The sequence below is a fragment of the Geospiza fortis genome, unplaced genomic scaffold (assembly GCF_000277835.1).
Source record: "Geospiza fortis unplaced genomic scaffold, GeoFor_1.0 scaffold1081, whole genome shotgun sequence".
Taxonomy (NCBI): domain Eukaryota; kingdom Metazoa; phylum Chordata; class Aves; order Passeriformes; family Thraupidae; genus Geospiza; species Geospiza fortis.
This window is the reverse complement of record NW_005054503.1, coordinates 672,841-688,646: the sequence shown is the minus strand read 5'-3', so window position 1 is coordinate 688,646 and position 15,806 is coordinate 672,841. Positions and strand designations below refer to the sequence as shown.

The 15,806-nt window shown below is 40.2% G+C and overlaps 2 protein-coding genes across 2 annotated transcripts; one reads left to right on the top strand and one right to left on the bottom strand.

The window, feature by feature from the left end:
• The first annotated feature begins 1,477 nt into the window (after positions 1–1,477).
• LOC102038858 (arylamine N-acetyltransferase, pineal gland isozyme NAT-10) lies at positions 1,478–5,397 on the top strand. Its single transcript, XM_005428755.2, has 2 exons — positions 1,478–1,590; positions 3,510–5,397. The coding sequence occupies exon 2, from the start codon at positions 3,515–3,517 to the stop codon at positions 4,385–4,387; it is 873 nt and encodes a 290-aa protein (XP_005428812.1). The 5' UTR covers positions 1,478–1,590; positions 3,510–3,514; the 3' UTR covers positions 4,388–5,397.
• Positions 5,398–10,130: 4,733 nt separating this feature from the next.
• MPHOSPH6 (M-phase phosphoprotein 6) lies at positions 10,131–14,135 on the bottom strand. Its single transcript, XM_005428756.2, has 4 exons — positions 14,009–14,135; positions 12,360–12,450; positions 11,315–11,412; positions 10,131–10,856 (listed from the first exon to the last, which is right to left on the bottom strand). Exons 1-4 carry the CDS (start codon positions 14,116–14,118, stop codon positions 10,691–10,693), a joined length of 465 nt encoding a protein of 154 aa, XP_005428813.1. The 5' UTR covers positions 14,119–14,135; the 3' UTR covers positions 10,131–10,690.
• Between the last annotated feature and the right edge of the window lie 1,671 nt (positions 14,136–15,806).

The following is a 15,806-nucleotide window of genomic DNA, read 5'->3' as shown; positions in this document are numbered from 1 at the left end:
GAGACCAAAATTATGCAGAAGTAGAGGTTGTGTTACCATTTTACACAAAAGACCTCTAACCTTTTTTTGGCATTATTTCCAATCTTCTCAGTCACTTTTACAAATTATTCACTTCTCTTAACAGTGTTAAAGTTGAGCTGAATTTGGCTTTTAAATACTGTAGAAAAAAAGAAAGGTTAAGTCTTTCTCAAAACAAGCCACCATTAGGTGCTGATTAGCTTATGAAAAGTTGAAAGACTTAAGTCCTGTTCCCTTTTCAGAAATTGACTTAAAGTAATTTAAGAATTTATTTAAAGAATTTATTTAAAGTAAGATATTTATCCAAGGGTACCAAACCCCCGCCAAAAGCTCCCTAATTTTGGGTACCCACTTTTTCTGAGTCTGATTTATCTGTGTCTCTGAATTCAAAATAAAATCTGTAGAAGATGAGATGATTCAACAGTTCTTAACAATCAGGCTTTAGGTATCAAAACTGGAAGAAAAGATCAATCTTTGCACACTATAATCTAAACTTTCAGGACCACGCCTTCATGTGATGTCAAGAGGAGATGATGGTATTATAGATAAAATCTTCATATTTTTACAAACAGTATTCTGCACACAAGCTACCTTAAAAAGTGTGGATGCAAAAGAAAGCCCTGGGAAGTGAGGATGTGCCACCTGTGTGGTTTCACAGCAAGATACCCATGACACAGAAGCCTTTTCCCTGATGAAACCTGTGGTACTGTAAAGGATGTGCCATGAAAGAGGGTGACAGAAGAACATCAGCACAGGAAAAGACTTTGATTCTTGTTTTAGTCAACCACATAGACCCATGGGGCACCTGATGTGCCTAAAACTCAGGTGCTTCCCCAGGTGCAGTCTAATGTGCTCTTTGCCTTTCCCAGAGGCCTCCTCTGATATTCCACCTCCATCCAATGGAGGGGAGACAAGCTTGACCAGGGAGAATTAAATGAACACCAATTAAATAAACAGCACTGCAACACTGTGAGGATGCAGGAGGCCAGGTTTTAGAGCAGAAATGCATTCCTTCATGCAAATAAATATTTGCCATGGCATTCATTAGCTCCACAATAACTCCCTGCTACAGCTGAGGAGTTGAACAGATTGAAACAATTCCAGTGTGGGCAAAGAAGAGTCATTTGTGCTTCCATGGAGCTCAGCCTGCAACACCTTGGCACCTCAGTGTACCCACCAGGGCACAGATGAACATCCTCCACTGCAAAGTGCTGGCTTGCAAAATAACAATATTTAATTAAAAAAGTTATGCCATTTGCAACTGCCTACTGTAATCATTTTACATAGAAAACAAGTTCATTCTGATCTTAACTAGGGGAAGGCATAAACATCTACTAATAGGAAGAAACAAAGTTTAATTTGCTCACGGATCAGCGAAGTCCAAAAATGTGAATTCTTTTTGTGTGGACTCTGCCCTTTCTTGGGATTTAAGATTCAGGAGTGAGGACCAGCAGAGCTTAGAAAGACAACTCTCACAATCTGTATCCACTCCTGGCTCCACTGACTGCTGCCCCTGTAATAAACCCCCCAGAAACTGAATACCTCAATAAATAAAAAGGGATCTCATAAGAGGTAAGTTTATTTTCTTAAAAATCCCCTCCAAAGAAAGATACAAAACTCTGGTTTCTTTATGATGGTAAAGGTCATGGACAATAACGTAAGCAACATTCTCTAGGAAACATGTTCTAAAAATGTGTGGATATAGAGCTAAAATATCACCTGCTAAACAGGGGCTGTTAAAGAGGGCAAAACAGTGATGTGCAATTTCAATTCTTCTACCTTTCACTCTTCAGGAGAAGCTTCACTTCACTATAAAGTAGATTCTTTTGTTTAGGTACAATAGTAGATATAAATTTAGAACTGAAACTTCTTGTTGGAAGTCTTGCTTTTAGATACTTGAATTTATTTAAAAGTATTGCAAGTGTCAAGAAAGCAAAAGTTCAGTCTAATAATCAATAGATTCTCTTTAAGGGAATAAAATTACAGTTCTTTAAAAACAACTTAAAAATTACAGACTCTGGGTTGTACAACCCAGGAAGTCCATGTGCTGAGGTATTAGGATAAAGAAGATAACATATTTTCAACAATGGAATTGCTGATGCTGTGTATAATCCTGGTAAGGAATAGTTTCGTATGAACACCTTCATTTGCACCTTTAATATTCTTTTGCTGAAGTTTTTCTGTACATAAATCATAACCACAATTGTGGGACAACCTTTTCAGTACCTGCCTTTTCATCTGGTCTGCTCACATTTCAAAAGAACAGTGACTTTCATCTCCTGCAGTCCAGATCTAGTGCTGATCAAGCATATTATGGAGCTGCAGAAAGAAATTACAAATAATACAAACTTGAGAACCAGCTTTATGCTGGTGTGATCTATTTAGCATTCACAGTCAGAGTGGTAGGATCAGATATGCTCAGATTCTGCAAATCAAAAGTGCCACGACTTTTATGTTACACTTAACAAATATTATTACATTGAACATATCCTCCAACAATACACTTAGATATCACTGGAAGCTAGATTCCTCTCTGTAGCAGGTAATGTGTAGTTTTTGCTGGTACTCTCTGTTCACTTGGGACAGCTGCCTCCACACCATGAATATGCACAGTATGAATCTGTCACTGAGAATCATTGTGAGAAATTCTAGTTTGCAGTAAACATTCAATAGCTCACTGCTGAATTAAAGGATTGGTGAGTTTTGAGAAAGCTTGGGACCAGAGAGAGTAAAGCAGCCCCTGTTCATTTTCAGGGTGGCTTGTGAGACACAGGGCACAGGAGGGAATGGAGATGCGCTCCTTGTCTTTTAGGCCACTCACTTCCCTCCATTCAGATCCATTATTCCAACACCAAAATGAGTTTCTACAACACTGAGCAGACACAAGACTCAGTGGTCTGTGACTTTCAAAAGTCAGTTTTTTCAGTTATGATTATCTGAATAAAGCTTGTCGCTTTACTTTCCATGTTAACTTTTTGTAAGTGGTGGAAGAATATACTGAACAAGCGATTCATTTACTGTCACGTCCATCAGTGGCAGACTCATGGAAAGAACATGTGAATAATGGCTCAGAATGTCCTCCCTCCCACTGGCAGATGACTGCCTCCCCCAGTGACAGTCCTGTCACTGAGCAGTGGCTTTAGACCATTTCTCATGAACCCTTGTACACACTCCCCAGCAAGACCTTACATTTCTTCTTAACCCCGCTGTTACAATGCAAATACAGCAAATCCTCATCTCGCAGCCACCTCATATGAAACTGAAATGGCATCAGCTGTTTGCCAGAGGGATGACTCTAAGACAAAAGCAAACCCTCATGTGCACTGCTCTTTGCTCAGGGAACCATTTGATAGGAATGCTTGTTTCCTTTAAAGCTGTTCTGATGAGCTTCAGTAGATTAAAGAATCTTTGCTGGCAGAGCCAGGGCAGCTTTTCACAGCATAATAAATCACTGATGTAAAGAAACCAAAACACAATTCCTTCCTTTACAGGTGAGATGAACCTTGAAGAGTATTTTGCAAGAACTGGCTATAAAGGCTCCACTGAGAAACAAGATTTGGAAACCTTAACCGATATATTCCAGCATCACATCTGTGCTGTTCCCTTTGAAAACCTCAGCATCCACTGCGGGGAGAAAATTACTTTGGAGTTGGAGCACGTTTACAACAAGATTGTGAGGAGGAAGAGGGGTGGCTGGTGCATGGAAAACAACCAGCTGCTGGGCTGGGTGCTGAAGAGCCTGGGCTATGACACCAGCTTCCTGGGAGCCTACGTGTTCAACCCCCAGCAGAACGCCTACGCCACCCTCATGACCCACCTGGTGGTAAAGGTGGTCATCGATGGCAAAGCCTACATCGTTGATGGAGGATTTGGGGTGTCCTACCAGATGTGGCAGCCCATGGAGCTTGTGCCAGGAAAAGACCAGCCCCAGGTTCCCGGCGTGTTCCGCTTCACAGAGAAAAACGGCGTCTGGTACCTGGAGAAAATGAGAAGGAAACAATACATCCCCAACCAGAGCTTCTCCAACTCTGACCTGCTGGAGAAGAAGGAGTGTCGCAAGGTTTATATGTTCAGCCTCGAGCCACGGACAGTGGAAGATTTCCGTTTCCAGTGCACATACCTCCAGACCTCTCCAGATTCCCTCTTCACAAAGAAGTCCATCTGCACCCTCCAGACAACCGAGGGATTCCGGGCGCTGATTGGGTGGACGCTCACTGAGACCACGTACAACTACAAGGAAAACATGGATCTGGTGGAATTTGTAACTCTTGAAGATGAAGAGGTGGAAAAAACTCTCAAAGAGAAATTTAACATCACCCTAGAGAGAAAACTTGTCCCCATTAATGTTAAAGGATCTTACACAATCTAGATGGCCAGGAAAACCTACAGTAATGCTATGTGGGTACAGCAGCTTCCACTGCCTGTGCAATCCCTAATGCAAGGTTACGGGATGCTTTTGCAGGTGACTGAAGGATATATACATTAGTATGAGATTAATGTGAATTTCACTTTGGGAAAAATCAGGAATTTAAGACTCTTGAGTCAGTTAGGTAAAATTATTTGCTGGGAGATGACTGCCGTTCAATTTTTGGCACAAATGTAGGATTTGATTTGAATCTGGTTATAAGCTTGGGTAAGAAATATGTCTGGGGAATTTTGGACTGCCTGTAGCACATGAGTATGGATTATTAATTGTGATATGCTGCCAACACATTTTCTAAGGTTATTATAGGGAGACAAGTAATCTGTGAGCATTTAGACAAGAAAGCATACATTTAAAACTTCATTTTTCACAAGATCAAACCACTCACAACTCATTTCTCTACCTTTAATATGAGTAAAACATTGTCATCTTGGAAAGGAGCATTAGGAGGCATAATTCTTTCACCATCATCCTTAGACAAACCATAGTACAAGACGAAAATTGTCATCATGTGCATCCCTCTGGCCATTACTGCAGTAAACTGCCCCAAGTAATTTTTGGTATGTAGCTATTCTTCTGGTGATGAAAATTCTATATATTGCAGTGTTATTGTGGCTGATGGGCTCTAAGGAGATAACTACTAAGCTTTGTTTCTGAGATATAATCATCCTGTAAACTGTGACTGGTACTTAAATGTCACAGCTGGCTTAGATTTACTTTTGTCCCAAAAGGGGTGGAAATTCTGTGCTTTTAGGACTGCATTATATTTGTATATGAAGCTAAGCCCACTATACCCTTAATTTTGTCCTGCAAACATGAGTGTCTATATGGCTGTCCTGAATGGGTACCACTTAGCACAGGAGCTTTAATGCCATTAGGGTTTGTTCATCTGTATCAAAGTGAAAAAACAACCCAAGAAGCCAGCCAAATCTAAAGGAAACCTTTTGTTTTTTCACAATCATGTTTCCCCATTTTCCAGAAAATGTTGTTCCTCCTACCATGCTTTCTCTGCAAAAAGCCCAACCAAGGAAACCACTAAGAAAGCGGAAACATTCTTAAATGCATCAAAAAATAGCAAAAACACTGAAAAAACTCTTTCTCCCCAGTCTGTAATAAGCCTGAGTATCAGTCAAATGTTGATTCCTCCCACTGAATAGAATTTCTGCTCAGAGACATAATCTGATCATTAATCTCACAAATGCTGTAAGTGTATACCTGAAAATAAATAAAAGGAAAATAAAGACATTATGAATTGTTTTAGGAACAGCTGCCCCCAGCTGCACTGACTCCTGCATACCCCATCTGCCAAGGGAGGGCTGTTCACTCATGCTGCTGATCTGCTGGCCACCCCTTCCCACCTCAAACTTCCCAGGATCACAGGATCACTGAGGTTGGAAAAGCCCTTTAAGATCATAGAGTTCAACAATCAACCCAACATCACAACCACGTTCACCATTAAACTCTGTCCTTCAGGTGCCACTTCCAGGGATGGTGACTCCATCACTGCCCTTGACAGTCTTCCAGTCCTTTCCAACCCTGTGAAAAAATATTTCTAGTATCTAATCAAAACCTTCCCTGGCATAATTGGAGGCCTGACATCCTGACATCCAGTCCCTTGTTACCTGTTCCTTGGAACCTGTTACCTGACACTTCTTGAACTAAACAGGCCAATATTGAACAAATGCAGCAGTGGTGTTGGAGCTGGTGAGTTCCTACAGGTGCCTAGATGAAAAGGTTGTAGGCTGAGGAAGATGATCACTGAAGAGGAGGCCTAGGAGTCATCTCTGGTGGGCTTGGTGTGTGCCAGCTCTTCGTGTGACCACCTGTGGTGGCAGATCATGGCTTGGGTGCACAGATTGTTGCAGAGGAATAAGGAACTGAGAGCCAAGCAAGAGGCGACAGGGGACACTGAAAGATCTTACTGAGGCCAGAGCACAGCTTTTCTGTTAATAATGGAATGATGGAATTTGTTCAGTAATTTGTGTTCAGGCTATTCCCACATATTAATATCCCATTAAGGGTTTTTACCCCTTTCTAAACAATTGATCATGACAAGGTGCTCCCTGAGACCTCAGGGAACATTACAAGCTTCAAAACACTGAGCACCTCCACTCTATCTGATGGGATTCTCATTTACCCAGCTGACCAAACCACATTTCTCTGTGCCATCAACCACAGCTGTTTTCTTGTCTTGAGGACAGCCATTTACAGGGTGGTTATTTTGCCTCCCAACTTCCCTGGAGGTTTTCCTGCTGTTGCTCCCAGGTAATTGCTTGGATTTTGGTATGCAAGGGTTTCTTGGGGATCAGTGGGCTCCTATCAGCATTTAACTGGGCCTGCAGTGATGGGACTCACCCAGCTACCCCTTCCACTGTTTGGTTCTTACCAAAGATCTACAGAGCTGCTGGTGATTGAGGCTCCAACCATCTCCCTGACTCCCATCTGTTAATTTTTCATCTTGACGTGACAATTATAAGCAGGTCCTCACTGAGAAACATGAAATCACACAAAGAAATGTCAACACATGCAGCTAAGGAACAGTTTCACAGTTTAACTAAAGCTGCCCAAAAGCTGATGAAAGCAGGTTATTGAGGTGTGAATGCCAGGCCTGAAATCCCTCAGAGGTTTGAGATGAGAATGGCGCAAAACCAAACAAAACCAAACAAACCCTGAGGCCTCGTGCTGGGGTTCCATTAGCAAGGCAGTATTGTGGAAGCTGATGTTCTCCCAGCCTGAAAAGAAAACAAACCCCCAAGTCCTTAAAGCATCAGCTCTCACAGAAACTTGAATTCACATGTGGTAGGGAACTGTGGGATGGCTGCCATCCTTCCCTACCACGATGCTTTATTAGCATTCTCAGAGAAGGGTTTAATGAGAGCCTAAATGATTTTGCAGTTTTAGCTGGGGACTGTTGTTCAAATGAAGCAAAACAAATGCTGAGAAACTGCCCCCCTCCACCCCCAGACTTCTCTAATTCCAAATACAATTTAAAAGTATGGTATTCCAATCAAGAGAATGACAATTTCTTTTAAAGTCTGAGTGCTGGATGAAGTCCCAGAATCCCAGCCCAGCTGCCCATTACACACACAGGCAATGCCCAATGGCAATGACAGCCACCCGTGGTTGGAGCATTGCATCATGGAGAGTCTCATTAGAGAACAAGGCACAGAGCACAAGAAACATGGTTCAAACTCCACAGCACCACTGAACATCCTGCCCCTCCCCAAGAACCAAAGTTTAATCAGCTCAAGCATTACTAAATTCACACTGGATGGCTCACTTCAGTTGGACTCTGGTCCTGGACTTTTTAAGATCCAATACTAAGCAAAATAGAAGCAAAAGAGAAACATCAGCAAGAAAGACAAAGTTGTTCAATACTTCCATATTTTCAAGCCCAGCAGTTATTACAAAACAAGCACCACCAGCCTGCCAAAGAGAGGGACCAAACTTCACATGACAAGGGACAGACATACGTGAGCTGTCAGTGACCACCACCTACAACCACACTTCAGGGTCACAGACACGAACATTTCTGGTGTCTGGTAACACTTTACCAGTTTGCAGGTTGCCATTTTCTGTAACAAAACAACTACTTACCCAACTTGCTTCTGTTTCCAGAGAAGAAACACTTTCATTTAGAAACATGACCACGTGGGAAAGCGCTACAGCTTAGGAGCATGCACATAAAATGTACTGGAGCCTGTGTCAGAGCCAAGAAAGCCTGAATCAATGCAGGTTTGCTTTATGAATATTTCACTGCTATGCTTACACCTCTGTCAAGAGCAGTTCAAGCATAGATTGTATACAGCAGAATGTTTCTACCTCAGGTAGGAAGCTCGAGTTGGACTTAAATCCATCCATAAATGTATTTATACCATTGGAAATGCAGACAGGTATTTCAGAACACCCCACCATGTCTGCTTGTAACTCTGTACTTGAAGTACATTTAAAAAGTCACACAGGGCTGGGTTTTGGTTTTGTCTTGCTCACAATAACACACTATGGATGGTGCTTTTAAAGGCACATTTTGCAAATGCCCCATGAATAAAAGATTGTTCTAAAATAAGTAGCTGGTCTTACTGTAGCACTGAGCCACCAGCTGAATGTGAACAGCGAAGCTCCCAGATTTAAAGACAATAAACTAAAATCTACCTTTTCTTCACAGTTTGTTCAACACAGTTCTGTTGAAACAGAACCAACCTTCCTCTGTCCCAATTCCAAAATTGTGGATTTTCTAGGAAGCTCTTTAGCTTCTCATGTGCTTATCCATGCACTGTGCCACTCTCATGTCCAGCTATCCCTCAGGAAATGACATGAAATTAAGGAGGCAGAATGCCCTTTGATGAGAATTACTCCCCACTGGACTGAACAGAACCCTGCAATGCAGGAGAGCTCTCTGCAGAACCCTGAAAAAGGAAGACTCTACACAGAATTCATCTCAGCCACTGCTGTTACCAAAATAACCCAGAAGTTTCTTTACATGGCACCACTGGACACTTCCCCAACCCAAGTCTCTCAGGACATGCAGTTGCAGTGACATCTCCTGGTTGCTGGTGGTTCACCAGAACACACCTCACCCCTCAATTATTCAGCACAGCTATGCAGAAATTCACTCTCCATTCAGAGGAATATTTTTCCTACTAATAAGCAAGAAGAATAATGGGATGTGTTCCAAGTTTTTCTTGTGATGACCAACAATAAATCATTTCATAGCTCAGGTCACATCTTCCATGGGAAGAAAAATGTCTTGCCATCATTAACTCCTTTTCAGCTAGCAGTAATATATGATCAGGTTTTAAGTAATTGAACCAGCAGCATTTAATTAGCTCTGAAAAACTATCTCAGATCATGAATCACAGCCTTTCCACCTGCACAAAGTCCCCTTACTAGGTTAAAAGTATATTTCTCTTTCCACGTGTGATCCATCTTGAATATCTAATTAGGTGCTCCTGATATATGGATCATAGTTCATGTATCACAAGCAAAATACAGCAGACACAGTGTGTCCTTCTTTTTCACATCATGCTTCACTGAGCTGTTAAAAAAAGATCAAAAAAAAAGTCTCGTGCCCACAGCAAAATGGCCACTCCTCACTTCAATTAACAAATTCCTTTCTGCAGAGAGCCAGCATTAAGGATGAGTAGCTTGGATATCCTGAGGAAATGTAGCAATAGCAATATTTCTTGTTGAAAGGCCGCGCACAAAGAATTGCTATGATTTTAGACAAGAACACACTGATGTTTTTAAAAAACCCAGAGCACCAACTGACCGAAGAGAACGGTGTTTCTATCCTAATACTACTTCAGACAGCTTCATCACAGGCTAAATAAATCAGTGCATTCAGCTAAATGTTGGGGGACATCTGTGGCCAGCACAAAAAAGGATCTCTCCTTGTATCAGACTGTATTAAGCATAATTTTTTTACACTAAATAAACTAATCCACAATCATTAACACAAAACCCCACAGTTTTTATTCTGCTTTCAAGTACGTTTCCGAAACTGTTATTATGCTTTTATGACAAGACTTACATAATTATAAGATTGGATTTTTTTGCTGAAAAAGAGGCAAAATTAGCAAATTTCTTTTGGAAGGCAGAAACTAAGATCCACAATCTGCTCAGATGTCAAACTGTAAACGTCGCCCAATATTTGGCTTGCCATATAAAAAAAAAATTCACTACAAAATCCTCTATTTTTAAATAAACTTTATAAAAAATAAAATTCAATAAAGTGGATTTTATCTCTCTGTTCTTCTCTCATCTTATTTTTAGCACAGTAAAAAAGATCACAAACCAAGCATGTTTCTGCTGACTTTTTTCAATTTGAAGAGAGCGCAGGTTTCATTTTCATAATAAAGCAAGCAGTGAAAGCTGAACTGCCTTACTGAATTGGACACAGCTCATCTTTACTCCAAATACTTCTTTCAGATGTTATCCTAAATTGTAAATAACGTTGCTTTTGATTGCATGCAACACTCAATTTAACTATGCAGAACATTTAAAGAGACTGATGTGATGAGCACCCTACTCATGAAAAGCTGCTGAGAGAGGAAAGGATGTACAACATCCATTATATAAACACCCACTTTGGAAAGTGTCTGTCCTGTGGATGGTAGAAATTTCAATGAGAATAGAACAGATTTACAAATCCACCCTTTACATTAAATAGCAAAAACTCCAAACAATCTCCAGTTCTTGGTACTCTGTTTGGTAGGCATTAGGTAACAAGCTCCACTTGTGCAATTGACATTAATCCTGAGGTTTTAAGAACATTTTCTTAGCTCTTTTACAAGGTCTTGTGTTACTATTCCCCTCTTCAACTTCATCATCTTCATCTTCATCATCATCCTTGAGTACACGTTGGTCCCTTTTTCTCAAAAATTTCTTCCCTATTGTTCCCACTAATGTTTCGTATCTGTAGAGAGAATAAAAAAAATTACACCTTCAAGTAAAATCAGAGGAAAAATCGTGGTGCATCTCCTAAACATCATCAACAATTCAAGTGGTGTAAAAAACCTGGTCATTAAAAGCCTGGAGAAGCACAAGTACTGCATGACTTATTACACTATTATTCACTCTGATAGTTTCAATTTGTTAGCAGCTGGTAACAAGGAGGGAATTAGCATGGAATACCTGGATATCAAAGGGCAGAAAACCCCTACAAGTGATGGAGAATTTACCCCCAAATGCAATGGATATTCAAGTAAATATACACCAGCATTCCTGGAAAATCAATCTGGTACAGTTCCATATCTATTGTGGGCTTTTTTAAAATTTTGTTTGTTTCCTTTTTGGGTTTTATTTCCCCACACATAATACAGTAACACATCATATTCCTTGCTACTACTGATTATGTCACAAAATGTAACTTACCTTCTGGCCATTTCTTCATCGGACACATCAGCCTCCATTTTATCATCCTCTTCAATTTTTTCCTCCTTGCACTTGGAGTTCATTTGGATCATTAACTTCTGAAAATGAAGTGAGAAACAGCTTAAGCATGTAACCATGACACAAAGGCAACAGTGCTGAAATTCACTGGTAGAAGAGCATAAGAGGTAAGAATCACATCTAGTAATTATTTTCTTTTCCTGGTTAGGCTAGAGCCCATCATTATGAAAACTCATGAAGAAAAGGCAACAGAGACAGTGTTTCAGTGTACTGTACTACTGAAGCATCCTAAAGGGCACTCCAAACATCCCCAGGAGACCAGATCATAATTAACTTTTCACTGTGATGTTAGCACACAGACCTTGAAATAGTTTTGTTAAAAAGAAAGAATATCTTCAAGCATTTACAGTAAAAGCCATGAAGCAATCATATGCTCAGTCACAGGGACAGCAAGTTCAAAGTCACTAAAATAATTCTCTAGTAAATTACCTTACGTGGCCTTCTGCAAATCTCTTAGTCTTTACACCTTCATCCTCCTGCTTCAGGTTCAGTGCTAACCTTTTTATTCCTGTCCCTGTGTACTTCTATCAGCATGAATCATGCCAGGAAGGAATTAAAGACTCTTGCCCAGCATTTTTACTTTGGAATTCTAAGCTCTTATTGATACAAGTAAGTGTTGAATAAATAGGGTTGAATGTTTGTAGATTGGACTCTGCATCCTATGTCAGGAAGAAAAGTGAGCTTTTGTTTTGGTGAGCAGCATGTGGGATGGCTTCCTCACTTCAGGGAGGGAAAATCTGCAGGAGTCATGCAATTACTGACCAACAACACAGGGAGCCAAAAAGATTCTATTTACCAGATGCTGCATTGATCAACACTTAGGGTTGAATGATGGAGTTTTGGGACATGGGAGGATTTATGGAAGGTGCTGCAAAGGCCAATAAGCAGTGTGAACACTCAAATCCCCATCCCCAAGGGCTTCAATCCTAATGTGAGACAACCTCAAAGCAGGACACTGAAATGGTACCTCAATTTCAGGATTGAATCCTTTGAAGGACATTCTGCCATAAACGAGATCCTCACATCGCAGAAAGCTTCTCTCTTCTATTATACAGCTCCTGAAACCCCAAACCCAGCATTTTGTCAAACCATGCACTTTAAAACAATCAAATTAAACAAATGCAAAAAGGATGTGCTGTCTTCCCCCCACACAAATAAACAAAGCCACACTGTATTTTAAACCATCAACTGCTTTCTGCTCAATTGCCCTGATAAATCTTTCAGTACAAGGAGCTTGGAGTGCAAAGGAATCCTTCTTGCCAGCAAAGCTGTGCCAGTTCCACAAGCAAAATTAACTCTTCTGACAAAAAGCACTCTTTGCTGGTATGGTTCTGCCTACATTAATACTTTTGCCAGAATAAAAATACCACATAAATATCACTCCCCAGGTGGCACTACTATACCAGCAAAAGCTTCTAATTAATTTTTCATTGTGCTGTTGGACCTGGCATTGGTTGAATCTGTCAGGGTATAAAACACTGTGTCACTCTCTGTTCAGCAGACAGATTTCCCCCTTCTTCCTCCTTTTTTTCCTCTTTTAATGAGCATGGAGTGAGAAAAGAAACATGACCCTGAGGCATTCATAATACATGTCAGATAAAAGTACTTTGGAGGATTGTTCCATCCTTTTCCTCACACACATGTACCTGTTCCCTCATCCTCTTCATCTCCCATGTAAATCAAACTCTCATGATCACAGAACTTAGGCTGAAGAGATTGAGCTCATTGTCCTGCCCCAAGGCAATATCAGTCACACATGTGCCATGAACAGCAGAGGTCCAGCTAACCTGTCCTCAAAAGACTTCTCATGATGAAGAATCCAGTGTCTCCTCAGGCAATCTACTCCTGAGCTTCAATAGCCTTATTGTTACAAAAGTTCTCCCAATGTCCAGCTTGAACACTCCTTGTTGCAACTGAAGCTCAAATACCTTTTTGTCATAGCCACCAAGAGTAATGGAAAAGAGTTCATCAATAGCCTTATTCAGCTACAGTTAATTCCTTGGGTCCCAGCTTTTTCAAAACTATGTATGTTCTCCCTCAGTGGAATTCTTTTTCACTTTAGAAAGGATGAAACCCAAGCAATTTCAAAAGTAGTTCTCCTGCTATTTAAGGCACCTTTCTAAAGAGCAGGACACATTTTTTCCTTATTAGCTAAGGCTTCCTTTATTTTTGCCATTATCTGTCCTATTTCAAAACCAGGATGTGAAGTGAGCTGGACACAAGAGGACAGAACCGTCCTGAATCAACTTAACCATGTGTCTGGAGCTGAATTTACTAACACAAGCTTTCAAACTTTGTTTCTAATGAAGCGAAAAAGCAGCAATGAATGAATCGGACCCTGATTGAAATAAACTAATTGCATGCATGTAGAAGAATGTGTGAGTGAAAGAAAACAACACACACAAGAATTGAAAGTAGGTCAAACTACACTAGGCAACCTCAAGAACAGCCCTAAAAATAAGTAATAAAAGAAGCTGTAATGCCAGTTTGTCACTATTTTTGCTTCTGTTAACTGGTTATTTATAATACTTATCTTACAGGAGAAAATATGAATATGCTATTTCCATTTCAAAACAATCCAATGACGATAAGAAGTACAAAAGATTACAAGCTTACTCTTTTTCCTTTAGATCTGGTACATCAAGATACCAGTGTTCTTCACTAATTATCTTCTTTTCTTCTTCCTCTAGTTGTTTTTTAGTTTGTGAATCCAAACCCCTTTGCATGAACTACAAAGAAAGACACAAACACACAGTTTCAGTTTTCTTGCATCATGAGTATCTTCTGAACATGCAGTAATTACATGATAGCAATTATCCATTACATAATGTTTAGCAGTTGATACAAAGTTAATGTTTTTTTGTGATTTTTTTGAGTTTGGTCAAAGTTTGTGCAAACAGACAACGGAAAATTAAAACAGCTGCTGATCGCAGCTATCTACTGAAAGTTAACAGTCAGTCACACCTGTACTTACATATAGAGAAACAGAGCTGTCCTGGCTAGTTTTGATGGATTGGAGTTGTCACAATTCCCTAATTTTACTAAGGTTTTTCTAATGTTTCACTAAAGGCCAGAAAGAAGACAATGGTGTTGAAGTTATTGCTGCACATCAAGAACCAACTCCACAAACAGCACTGGAGCTCAGAGCTGGAGGAGGGTTACACCAGGCTGGCCATTTTTGGAAACATCTGTATTTTCAACCATCCTCTTCTCAGATTTAATGAACTGGATTGCATTTGTAGCTCTGAAGGCACACACCTGCCTTTGCAAGTGGAAAAATGTAAGACTTTGAAACCAGACTATGAAGAAAACTCCTCTGTATCCAGCTGTGCTAAAGGAAGATGTTCCCAGTTCTTCAGTTCTCACCGACCCACTGGGTGGATTTGTAAAGTACTGATCCAGCACTGCATTTAAGGACCTGCTAACCCTCTGCAGGAACAGTCTGCCAAAATAGCTGAGACCAATAATCAAGTTTAGGGCAAGTTTCTATTTTTTCCTAATACAAGGACACTCCTGTCACTGGCTTCCTTGGTGATAACCCCTGTCAGAGGATGGGAACAGGCAGGTAGGAACAGCAACCTCTCAACAGCTGGGAGCAGAAGAAGACATCTGTCACAGCCTATAAAAAACTGCTGAGAGCACAGAACTACAGACCTGAGGCCTGTGAAACAGCATTTTAATTTCCATTTGTCTTAAGTCAGGTGCCTGAACTGAGTGACAATGAAGTCTAAGCAATGTCAATGAAAAATGCTGGGAAAACCCAGAACTCTTCAAAATTTTATGGTGATAATCCATATAGTCCCACCTCCCTAAAAGATGGGACCTTCCTGAGGATGTACAGAAAGTGTTTGGATAACTGTACCTGTACAGTTTATACATTTATACCTACATTTGTACATTTATACCAAGCCAACTGCCAGACAGAGGCAAGTCTAACACTACAGTTCACACACAGTCCTGTAAAAATATATAGATAATAAATGTGTGCAATGTATGTATTATAAACAACCCACACATCTCCAGCCTTTACAAAATAGCCAACCAAACCAAACCAAACTCTGAAGTGCAAGCCAACAGAGCTAGTGTTTCATTTTATATTTCTATTTGCATCCACTGTACAAGATCTTTAATGAAAGAAAAATTGACTTCTGTTTTCTGAGTCGATTCAGAATATGTCAAAGCTTTCCAATTAAAATTACAGTATCTTCTTGAGGAAAATAAGTGAGTCTATCATGTGGAAAAACATATTGCTCAAGGAAATTGGTTAGCCAGTCGAAAATCTCAACACAAGAAATTCTGCTACAAGAACCCAATTAAATAATCATTTCACACTCCATTTTAAAGATTATGTTCCTGAAGATTACTACAGGAAAAACCAAGATAAAAATTATGTGATCAGGTTTGTCTCGAATGT